This window comes from Peromyscus maniculatus, chromosome 4, assembly GCF_049852395.1.
Source record: "Peromyscus maniculatus bairdii isolate BWxNUB_F1_BW_parent chromosome 4, HU_Pman_BW_mat_3.1, whole genome shotgun sequence".
NCBI classification, from domain to species: domain Eukaryota; kingdom Metazoa; phylum Chordata; class Mammalia; order Rodentia; family Cricetidae; genus Peromyscus; species Peromyscus maniculatus.
The window spans coordinates 62,833,300-62,845,984 of NC_134855.1; the positions used below are offsets into that span (position 1 = coordinate 62,833,300).

Consider the following 12,685-nt stretch of genomic DNA (forward strand, 5'->3'; position numbering starts at 1 on the left):
CACTGTCCTGTTATTCTATATTTAATGTAGGATCTAACCTTCTGAAAGAAAGGTTAAGACCCAGCTTGAATCTCTCCATGGGAAATTACCTGATCTTTAAAGGTTGATGAGTGGCAGTCAGCTAAGAAGGACCTTTCCTGTGTTGTTATTGGTACCTATTGTATGCTCTTTTCATGTCTCCTGTGTAGGTATCCATGTCAGTGATGCACACTGATGTAGAGGGTTAAGTGGCATTCTGTGCATTCTATCAGCTTCCAGGAAGCTGTCAGAAATATTCTGAAGATGATCACATCTTTGAATGCCTCACTCAGTTCCCTTTCACTGGGGTTTCTTGGCATGGGAACTAATAAACATTGAGTGTGGAGTCATACATTCCTAGATCTGAAATCTACTCCACTAATTTGTGAACTCATGCAAAATGCTCATTATCTCTAAGCTTCACATTTTTCATTTTTATAATGAAATTAACTACAGCATTTGCCATATACGGCTGTGGCATTAAATGAATCAGTGCCCATTAAAATTATAGCTCATTACTCAACGCCTTGAACAATTAGTAAGAATTTCATGCAGTTTTCCTTACAAGTGTCTAAAATAATTGAAATAAGGATGTAAAAAAGATATTAATATCTCATCTTCATTGCAGAAATATTTGTTCTAGTTAAGATGTGGAAAGAACCTAAATGTTCATCACTAGACTAGGATAAAAATGTGGAATGTGTTACAACAGAATGTTATTTAGCTTCAGGAGAGCAGAGAATCATTAAATAAACAATAGTATGAATTAACCTCAAAGATAACACACTAAATAAAATGAGAATATAAAACATACAGCATCATTTTAATTTTTAAACATTTATTTATTAGTTCATTGCTTATGTGTGTGTCCATGCACACATGTGTTAGCAATGTGTGGCCCTTAGGAAACAACTTGATGAAGTTCTCTTGACCATGGGAGACTCATTGAACTCAGGTTGTCAGTCTTAGCAGCAAATACCTTTACCCACTGAGCCATCTTATTGACCCCAGAAATGCTTCTTATATACTCAACAAAGTTTATTTCTATCTGATTGGATGGAATTACATTAACATATTTTTGAAAAACTTTGCATCACGAAAAACATTAATGGGGCTCTAGCTATGGAGTAAATTTTAATTTGTGTAATATGTTGCTAATCAATAAAATTACCCTTTCTGAATTCACAATCCAAAATAATTTTATTTTCCACTGTATGATATTTGATGTTTGTACTTGATGAGGTTTTACCTGTATTTCATTTTCTTGTTTAATTATTACACAGAGGTAAAGCGCATAAGCCTGTTGGCTTTTGCACTCCTCTGATGAAGGATGACAAAATGAGAATTTAGGAGACTGATTCTGTAGGTAACTTCACTCCTGCCCTTTATATGACAGGGATCGGACATGTGCATAGAAAAGTGGAAGTGCTTCTGGCCCTTGATCCTGCTACTTTTCCAAATCTTCATCTTCTTTCTTCCACAGGGTCTTTTCTCTTGATCCCAGTGTCTGATCTGTTCTATAACCTCACAACTTACCAAGGTGAGCTGTGGTTCATCTCCCTTCTTACCCTCACATCTTTTCTACATCCCCATCCTCAATTGTGTTTTATAATTCCCTTGGTTCCCTTTCTAACTACTCTTTTTTGTACATTCTTTTTTAAAAAATTATAATTAATTTAATTTTACATATCAGCCACAGATTTCCCTGTCCTCCCTCCTCCCGGCCCTCCCCTCCCCACCCCCCAATCCACCCCCCCCCATTCCCACTTCCTCCAAGGCAAGGACTTCCCTGGGGATTCAGCTCAGCCTGGTAGATTCAGTTGAGGTAGGTTCAATCCCCTCCTCCTTTCATCTAGGCTGAGCAAAGTGCCTCATAAGGCCCAAAAAGTCAGCTCATGCACTAAGGACAGGTCATGGTCCTACTGCCTGAGGGCCTCCTAAATAGTTCAAGCTAATCGACTGTCTCACTTATCCAGAGGGTATGATCCAGTTCTATTGGGGCTTCTCAGCTATTGGTTCACAGTTCATGTGTTTCCATTAGTTTGGCTATTTGTCCCTGTGCTTTCTCCAATCATGGTCTCAATATCTCTTGCTCATATAATCCCTCCTTTCTCTCACCGATTAGACTCCTGGAGCTCCACCAGGGGCCTGGCTGTGCATCTCTGCATTTGCTTCTATCAATCATTGGATGAGAGCTCTATCACAACAGTTAAGGTGTTCGGCCATCCGATCACCAGAGTTGGTCAGTTCGGGCTTTCTCTCAACCATTGCCAGTAGTTTATTGTGGATGTATCTTTGTGGATTTCTGGGAACCTCTCTAGTACTTTGCTTCTTCCTATTCCCACGGGGACTTCATTTATCATGGTATCTCTTTCCTTGTTCTTCCTCTCTGTTCTTGATCCAGCTGGGATCTCCCGCTCCCCTAAGCTTTCTTCCTCCCTACCCTTGACCTTCATTACCACCCCCTCACCCCCAGTTTGCTCATGTAGATCTTATCCATTTCTCTGTTGTTGGGTGATCCCTGTGTCTTTCTTAGGGTTCTCTTTACTAGGTAGCCGCCCTGGAGTTGTGAGTAGCAATCTAGTCATCCTTTGCTTTACATCAAGTATCCGCCTATGAGTGAGTACATACCATGTTTGTCTTTCTGAGTCTGGGTTACCTCACTTAGGATGATTTTTTCTAGATCCATCCATTTGCCTGCAAACCTCATGGTGTCATTGTTTTTCTCTGCTGAGTAGTATTCCATTGTGTATATGTACCACATTTTATTTATTCATTCTTCAGTTGAAGGGCATCTAGGTTGTTTCCAAGTTCTGGCTATTACAAACAATGCTGCTATGAACATAGCTGAGCATGTGCCTTTGTGGTATGATTGAGCATTCCTCGGGTATATGCCCAAGAGTGGTACAGTTGGGTCTTGGGGGAGATTAATTCCCAGTTTTCTAAGAAAGCACCATATTGATTTCTAAAGTGGTTGTACAAGCTTGCATTCCCACCAACAGTGGAGAAGAGTTCCCCTTGCTCCATATTCTCTCCAGAATAAGCTGTCTTCAGTGATTTTGATCTTAGCCATTCTGACGGGTTTGAGGTAGTAGGTATGTCAGAGTCATTTTGATTTGTATTTCCCTGATGATTAGGGATGTTGAGCAATTCCTTAAATGTCTTTCAGCCATTTGAGCTTCCTCTGTTGAGAATTCTGTGTTTAGCTCTACAGCCCATTTCTTAATTGGACTGTTGGGCATTTTAATGTCTAATTTCTTGAGTTCTTTATATATTCTGGATATCAGCCCTCTGTCAGATGTGGGGTTGCTGAAGATCTTTTCCCATTCTGTAGGCTGTTGCTTTGTCTTGTTGACTGTGTCCTTTGCTCTACAAAAGCTTCTCAGTTTCACAAGGTCCCATTTATTAATTGTTTCTCTCAGTGTCTGTGCTACTGATGTTATATTTAGGAAGTGATCTCTGGTGCCAATGCATTCAAGACTACTTCCTACTTTCTCTTCTATCAGGTTCAGAGTAACTGGATTTATGTTGAAGTCTTTGATCCACTTGGACTTAAGTTTTGTGCATGGTGACAGATGTGGATCTATTTGCAGGCTTCTACATGTTGACATCTAGTTATGCCAGCACCATTTGTTGAAGATGCTTTCTTTTTTCCATTGTACACTTTTGACTTCTTTATCAAAAATTATATGTTCATAGGTATGCAGAATAATGTCAGGGTCTTCAGTTCAATTCCATTTGTCCACATGTTGGTTTTTATGCCAGTACCAAGCTGTTTTATTACTGTAGCTCTATAGTTGAGCTTGAAGTCAGGGATCATGATGCCTCCAGAGGTTGTTTTATTGTACAGGATTCATTTGGCCATCCTGGGTTTTTTGTTTTTCCATATGAAGTTGAGTGTTGTTCTTTCCAGGTCTGTGAAGAATTGTGTTGGTATTTTGATGGGGATTGTATTGAATCTGTAGATTGCTTTTGGTAAGATTGCCATTTTTACTATGTTAATCCTGCATGTCCATGAACATGGGAGATCTTTCCATTTTCTGATATATTCTTCAATTTATTTTTTCAGGGACTTAAAGTTCTTGTCATATAGGTCCTTCACTTGCTTAGTTAGAGTTACCCCAAGGTATTTTATATCATTTGTGGCTATTGTAAAGGGTGATATATCTCTGATTTTTTTCTCAGCCTGTTTGACATTTGTATATAGGAGGGCTACTGATTTTTTTTTGAGTTAATCTTGTATCCTGCTTCATTGCTGAAGGTGTTTAAAAGCTATATGAGTTCCTTGGTCAAATTTTTGGGGTCACTTATGTATACTATCATGTCATCTGCAAGTAGCAAAAGCTTGATTTCTTCCTTTCCAATTTGTATCCCCTTGATCTCCTTATGTTATGTTGTCTGATTGCTCTGGCTAGAACTTCAGGTACTATATTGAATAAGTATAGGGAGAGCGGACAACCTTGCCTTGTTCCTGATTTTAGTGGAATCGCTTTGCGTTTCTCTCCATTCACTTTGATGTTGGTTGTTGGCTTGCGGTGAATTGCCTTTATTATGTTTAGATATGTTCCCTGTATTCCTGATCTCTCCAAGACCTTTATCATGAAGGGGTGTTGGATTTTGTCAAATACCTTTTCAATGTCTAGTGAGATGATCATGTGTTTTTTTTTTCTTTCACTTTGTTTATATGGTGTATTACATTGACAGACTTTCATATGTTGAACCACCTTTGCATCCCTGGGATGAAGCCTACTTGATCATGGTGGATAATTGTTTTGATGTGTTCTTGGAGTCTGTTTGCCAGTATTTTATTGAGTATATTTGCATCCATGTTCATGAGCGGGGGGATTGGTCTGCAGTTCTCTTTCTTTGTTGCATCTTTGTTTGGCTTGGGAATCAAGGTAGTTGTAGCCTCATAGAAGGAGTTTGGTAATGTTCCTTCTGTTTCTATTGTATGGAACAATTTAAAGAGTATTGGTATTAACTCTTCTTTGAAGATCTGGTAAAATTCTGCCCTGAAACCATCTGCTCCTGGGCATTTTTGGTTGGGAGAGTTTTAATGACTGATTCTATTTCCTTAGGGGTTATTGGACTATTTAAATAGTTTATATGGTTTTGCTTTAACTTAGGTATGTGGTACCTATCCAGAAAATTATCCATTTCTTTTAGATTTTCCAGTTTTTCATGGTTTTCTTTAAGGGATTTATTGTTTTCTTCCACTTTTTTATTTTTCTTTTCCTCTAGTTCTTTATAGGTTTCTTCCCATTTTTTTTGTTTGACTTTTTCTTGTTTTCTTTATTGATTTCCTCCACTTTTTTTCAATTTCATCCCACATGCATGTCTGAGTCCAGGCAGAAGAAATTACCCTTGGCTCTACTAGTGTTAGGAAAAAGCACCAAGTTTGACAGAGTTCTGCATCCTTCTTATCTTCTTGCTCAGATTTCCCACTGGACATTATGACCATTTCAGCATCTCTTCTCCAGAGAGTTTGTTCCTATTTTTTCCCCTTTGTCTGCATGTTTGTGAATCCCCAGGAACAGTAAGTGATTAAATGTGCCATTTTTTGCAAGGAATTCAGTTAGAATGCAAAGAAACCTAGAGTATTTTTTAGAGCTTTGGGAGAATGAATGAATGCTTACCGAAGACTTCAGACAACAGATAAACCAACAATACTGGTTTGCTTAGAGCTAGAGAAGAAAGCCTTGTCATTATATGTTTTCTTCCTGCAAGTGAGGTCAGGTTTTATTATACCCTTTATGAAAAGCTTAACAAAAGAAACCAGTATAGTACTGAATATATCTATTCATTGGTGTGTGTCTTTTGGTAACCCACAGACAAAAGACCCTAGGAGATCACTACAAAGGAATTACCAATGAATTAGAAAATCTGTAAAGTGAGGATACATTCCTAGAATTATGGAGTGAAACCAAGACTGAACAAAAAGAACAGAAATAGCGATCACTTGTGAAATTCATTCACGAGAGAGAAAATGATGAAGAGTAGGCTTAATTTGCTGCTAAACTTGAAAAATTGACTTGATATAGCCCATGGTTCTTCCCTTCATCCACGTGATCTAGTAAGAACATTTGGAGACATTTGCTTTTCTGGGTAGGGAGGAGGAAACCTAAATCTATTTCAAGGGACACTCTATACTTTAGTTAAACAGAAGCACCTTTAAACAGACATTCATCAGTTGTTATTGGGGTTGGATTTTGGTTACTCTTTTAGGAGATTTTATAGAAATTCTAATTTCTCGACATGGAAACACATGTACACTAATTGCACCCATGTTTTAGCCATAATACAGAAAATCCAGAGTGAAGACAAACATTTGAAGATGTTTTAATGTTAATTATAATCAATTTTTGGAGAGGAAGTTCACCCATTTGAAAGGAAGTAAGCAAAAATTTGTTCTTCAGCAGCGATGTCTTAAATGCACAGTTCTCTTCTATGAATAGTTACACTGATTTCCAGTGGACTCTGTCAGAGATCTTTCTTTTCTCACTTCTGTTTATGTCCACATATCTTATACCCCTTGTGGAAACAATCTCGCTGAGGTCTAGTGGAACTAAGTCCAAGATTCTAATGAAAAAGTAGAAACGGTGAGCTACAATTTCCCTTTTGTTATTCTGACCAAAGTCACCTTGTGTTTCTTCCTCCTCTCAGTTACAGAGAAGACTTTCAGTGAGAGGCTAACATGTGTCTTTGGGATTCATATTCCTGGCATACTCAGGTATGCCAATGTTGCCAGTTAATTCTCAGCTAATAAGTGAAGAGCTCTTGCACAGCCACCACCCCCTTCAGAGATATCAATAAATGCATGACTCTGCATCATTCATAATAAGCATCCATCCAGAGGGCAGCAGACTTCTTCAAGGACCTAGAGGAGTAGACAAAATTGTCAGAAAGTGAAATTCAGTACAAAGCAATTTCCCATCAAACATTTATTGTATGCCTTTCTTGTTTTAAGACAATGTAGTTTCTAGCCATATGTGATAAATGTCACTGTCTGTTAATCAGAGAAGGGCATCAAATGCACTGAATTCCTTTCAGCAGATGAGTTTGGCTTTCTTCCAGGGAAAAAGTTTGAGTTTTGTTTTCATTTTATTTTTTTCTATACCATATACCTAAATATCAACTCATACCATATTTGCCTACCTATCCTATTTTATAATGGAAAACATATTTCTAGGATCTAGGTATGTAACATCAAAAAAGACAGAACAAATCCTATCCATATAGACTCTTGGTCTTATTTGAAAGATAAGCATTAAATAATTGTTTAGTTAGCAAACTTCTTAATCAGGGTTATGATAAGGACTATGATAAGGATAGATTAAGTCTTGAGACCAGTGAAGGCTGACATAAGGGAAATATTGCAATGAGCTTTAGAGAGAGATTGGGAGTTGAGAAGGTGAAATGCGAAATGACAGTTTTAAGAATGTTGCAGGCAGGAGAAAACAAGGCAAAGAGATGAGACACTCAGGCACAGGAAGTGTTACAGCAATGAAAGCTAGATCAAATGTCCATATGACAGAGAGGAAGAAGAATGTGGAGAGACTGACAGAAGTAGATGAGATCAGATGTGTCCATGATGGCCTTCACAATATTCTCCTGATACTTTAAAAAAGAGAACATTATTAAACTCAGACCAGTGATTGTAAGTTTATCTAGTACCACATCCTGCTGGAAAATGCTTATGTATGCATATGGATTTGCTGTTAGACTCACTAGGCATAACTGGTTACCCATACTGATTCATGCCATTACATCCCTTTAAATGGTAACAGTTTCTCCAATGGATCATAAGATTTAATGGTCTTTCCTACCATGTTAAATTCTAAATCATGTCCAGAGATCTATAGGGAATCCAAAGACAAATCCTACATAGCTATGATTTCAAGAAACTGGAATTATGTAGGATGCTGGAGTATTTCTATTAAGAAATACCTAGAGTTTGTTAGGTAAACAATCAATATTTATGTGTCATTATTATTGTTGATACTGGCGTCTCTTAATGAATGGCTGTTGATGAAAGATTCATAAGCTGAAGAATAGTTTGGGAGCTTAGAAGAAAGGGAAATGAAAGCTATGAGCAAAGATAAATTATTTTATTACCTGACAATATCTCCAAATGCCTTCAATATGGGCTTGTTTATATACTGCAATCCATGCTTGGCACACAGTGACTTCACCAGAGGTGCCACTTTGTGATAATTATGGCGTGGCATTGTGGGGAATAGGCTAAGAAAACAAACAGGAGATGTGAAACTTGCACCTAAAGAGAAACCCAAAAGAGTTTTATTTATTTCTAAATAAAAGCTTACCAATAATGCAGACCCAACCTTGGCCTTGTACAAGCTTTCTAGCAAGCCAGATTGCCTACTCCCAAAACTCTTATCTTTTAACATCTCTGTAAGCCATGTGGATGGCAAGTGTTTGGTAAATGCTAAGAGAATAAAGATTAGCTCCATTTCATATGCTTAGTTTTGGTCAGGTCAAATGAGATTATGGTTTAGCTAGTATTTTGAATTGCCTAGGAGAACAAGAGATCACGTCTTTTCCATGCTTGTCTCTCTTCTGTTCTTCCTATCTAAAACCTATCTTTTGAACAGATAAGTATTCACTCAGGTCTAGTCGTGATGTTTAAAAGGACATTATCAGATTTGAATTTGAGGCAAGAAGGTGTGGCTTTTATCCAAGGTTTGGCACTAATTAGCCAGGTAATCTTCCTGGACCTGAATACTTTGTTAAATAATACTTGAATTGTGGTTCTCCTTTTGCTAGGGTGTTCAAGAATTGACAAAGAATTAAGAATGAGAAAACAGCATTAGAAACATAATAGCTTTTTTTCTCTGACTCCTAGATGCAGCCTCACAGAAGGAACTATGAGAAGCATCTTGCTTCATATTCTGGGGGAGATCAGCCATCTGAGTATTACTACTTTCCATTTCTTTATTATGTCCACTTAACTGATTAAATGGAAAAGTATCTTCAGATTCACCTGGGAATTGCAGAAGTGACTGAATTTCAGTGTTGATTATTTTATTACTTTGACTTTAACATGATATTTACATTAAATTATACTTAAATTTCAATAAAACTTGGTTACTCCAGTGCTATAATTTTTCTTAGGTTTCATTAACAAACAAAATATACATGGACACATATACTCACATATCCATATATATTTCTTCTCCCTGTCTTATAGAAATCACCAATTCTCAATACTCATAATATGTGGAAACTAAGTTACTGGTCCATTTCTGTAATTCCACTTCACTTTCCACAACTGTTAGAATTCTTCCTCTTCTTTCCCAGCCCAATTACTGGCACTGATGGACAGCAGTCCTCAGAGAACCCTGGTTAAACTTCTTAGTTCTCTGAGACTCTTAACTGAATGGTTGCAGGATCTGCTATAGTGGGTCAGCCCTTGCTCCATAACGAATCATTTGCATTACTCACTGGTGTTCAATTTGGAAGTTCAAGTGCCCAGTGAACCAATCATTGAAAAAGGACTGTTCAATATTACAGGTGGCCACAATCTGCAAAGAAAAATCAGCTTGCATTAGCTGTAAGTTAGCATAAATGATAAAATGCTGATCATTTTGTGTAATCACCTATCAACACATGATTATTTGTTAATTTTTTATTTTTAGTAGCTATGAGTGATATACAGCAAAGTCCCAGCCTTCATGAAGTTTACCATTGAAAACATACTAAGATATTTTGCTACGAATTACATATAAAGCAATAGATATGAAGAAATATGTAGGACTGAAGGAGAAATGTCAGAACCATTCCTTAGACACAGAAGGCATGGTCATGAATGAGGAGTTTGGTTAATGCAGATGGGTTTTTTAGGTTTGTTGTGGAAAATGTATGGTTAGGACTTGAGGGCTTTTGAGTGAGAAGAAATAATAAAATATTAATAAAGTATTTCTACAATAAAATTACAGAGTTAAAAAATCAAGAAAATGTTTATAACATATATTATGGGCAATATTTTAAAAGCCTTTATAACATGTCACCAAAAGATTATTAATACTCACATAAACAACAGGTCAAGGATACTGGGAAACAATTCACATAAAAGGATATGTAAATCCAACAAGTATGTGGAAAGCATCTAGTCTAACTAATGACTAAGGAAACAATGAGTAAAAACTAAAAGATACAGAAGTAGTTCTCTGGTTAAATACTTGAGAATCATTCTTTGTAAGGGGTGGGGTTCTCTGAGTTTGAGTAAGAGCCTGGAGATAAAGCAAGAAAATGAATAAATTCCCCATTATTGTAACACAGTCAGTGGAAAGGACCATGAGTTAGGAGGCAGGAGTGTTTTGGGTGCACCATAATTTTGCTAAGCATTAAATGCATGTGTCGAGAGCATGCCATGCTCTCTCCCTCTGAAATGTGTTGTCTATGCAGTGAAATCATTATTTCTAGGGTCCTTACTAGTGTACAACTCATCCTGTAATTTTAAGCCTCAGATTCACTTGAAAGACTTTGTTATATGAGTGAGTAGCATAGTAAGTCAATACACATTTTCTAAAAATTCCCAGGTAATAAATCTTATCTTTATATTTTTAAACACTTTTTTTTAAAATCAAAATATCACTTTTCTCCCTCCTTTTCCTTTTGCAGTCCTTCCCAAGTACCATCCCCCAACTCCTTCCATGCCCCATCCTATTCTCAAAATTGTAGCCTTTTTCTTTGATTACGAGTGTTACATATATATGTCCACATATGCACAAATAAATAAATATAATCCACTGAGTCCATTTTTATTGTTTGTGTGTATATAGTTTCAGGGCTGGTCGCTTTGTATTCATAAAGGAGTTAGTTATAGTCTTAATAGTAAATCTCTTAATTTTGTCATCAACAATTTTCTTATAGCATGAAAGTAGCCATGGACAATATATAAATAACTGGCCATGACCATGCCCAGTAAAACTTTATACACACAAACAACCAGTGGGTCAGATTTAGCTGCTGGATTATAGGTGACTGACTTTTACTTTGCAAGCGAGACTCTATAATTAAGCTGCTTAGGTTTAAAACCTGTTGCTATCACTTATTAGTTGTGTGTTCATAGACAAGTTACCAACCCTTTTTCCAAGTCAGTTTTATCATGTTGTAAGGTGAGAACAATCATTATGTCCACCTCGTGTAGTTCTATGCAAACTATCACACAGTGCCTGTCCTTAGGGGAGTGTTTTATGAAGGTGAGTTATTATTATTATTATTTGAAGTAATCAGATTCTAAGCCAGTCTGGTTGAAAGGATTGTCCCTTAGTAATGCCATCATCACCTGAGTGCTGAGCCAATCATGATTCTCTTCTCTGCTCATTTTCATTGGGATGTGGCTCATCTGGGTAACATAGGCAATCCAGGGGCTCTCAATAAACCTTTGGAGGAATAAAAAGAGGTAATGATGACTCCTTCAGTGTGTTTTAGTTGCAATCACTGAACTTGAGTGACCTTTGGCTGGACTGGCCAAACACTGAAGGAAATGAAAGAGGTTCCAAGGTTCTAGTGGCTGTCCATTTCCTCTTTGAATACTATTCTCTAACTAGCATTGACATACAAGCATTTGGTGATGTGCTTTGTTCCACTTTTTAACTCACAGGAGCAGTGCCTGTAAGGAATCTACTTTAGCTTTGGTGCAAGTGAGAAATATACCAAGGGCTGATTGCTTGTCTGGTATACATAAAGCCTGGTTCAATTCTCAGCATAAGAAAAAAAATTGCCAGGTTTCTCTAAGGGCACTTGTAAAGCAATTGACAGTTTTTCATCAGATAGGGCTGGGTTCGAGTTCTGTCTTGGCACCAGTCTTGGCCCTTACTTGTTCTGTTACCTTAGGCAAGTGATTTAATCTCTCCAAGCTTCAGTTCCCTGAGCAGAAAGAAAGATGATACCATCTACATAGTAAGACTGTGGGGATTACATCAAACAAAATGATGACTGCTGAGCCTTTAACCAATTGTCTGATACACGGCTGTCTCATTATCCTTATAACTAGTGGGCGTTTAGTGTAGCGATGCAATCAAGTGAGAAAGAAACAAGTTAGAAGTCTGGAAGGAATACTTATGCAAAAGTGTGCTTTGAAGCCATTTGGGGTTTGGAAAAAATTTCTAATCATGACAGCTTAATTTTTTTCTTGCTTTATCATGATTCTTGACAGAGTTTAAGATGTCAAATCACTTAAGCTATAATGGTCTTAGAGAACAACGGACATGGCTTCACTGGGAATCTAAGAAAGAAGGGGAACTGCAACCCGGACAAATTCTTAGATTAAACTTGTGCTGTTCAATCATTTGAAGAACAATTGCCTTTCAGCTTGCTTTCAAACCTCTCATGGAGTGGGGCACATTGTTATATTTTACTAATTACAAATAGTTATGGTAAAAGAGGTTATAGAAATAAGGGAATGTTCTTACTTGACCAAATATATGAGCAGTACTGTTCCAAAAATTCCATAGAAAGGGCCAAATGTGATGAAATATCGAATGTAAAAGCTGCTGACCCAAGCGATGTCCTGCAGAGAGAAGTGTTTTGATGAGAAACTTGCACACGGTTTCAGATCCTGTTCTTTGGACACTGTCTCAGTCTGATGTCCTGTTACTTGAGTAAACTACACCTGGAGACCACGCAGCACTTTCAACTCTTT

General features: G+C 37.3%; 1 protein-coding gene across 1 annotated transcript in view; it reads right to left on the reverse strand.

Moving 5' to 3' along the window:
- Positions 1-5,737: 5,737 nt before the first annotated feature.
- LOC102915298 (fatty acid desaturase 2-like protein FADS2B) overlaps positions 5,738-12,685 on the reverse strand; it is a 37,476-nt gene continuing 30,528 nt past the window's right edge. Inside the window, exons 8-12 of the mRNA XM_006989669.4 lie at positions 12,456-12,553; positions 11,327-11,423; positions 9,481-9,560; positions 8,134-8,259; positions 5,738-6,895 (exon numbers count right to left, since the gene is read on the reverse strand). Of these exons, the coding sequence (XP_006989731.2) occupies positions 6,847-6,895; positions 8,134-8,259; positions 9,481-9,560; positions 11,327-11,423; positions 12,456-12,553 (450 nt within the window). The 3' untranslated portion in view covers positions 5,738-6,846. The remainder of the gene's footprint in view (positions 6,896-8,133; positions 8,260-9,480; positions 9,561-11,326; positions 11,424-12,455; positions 12,554-12,685) is intronic.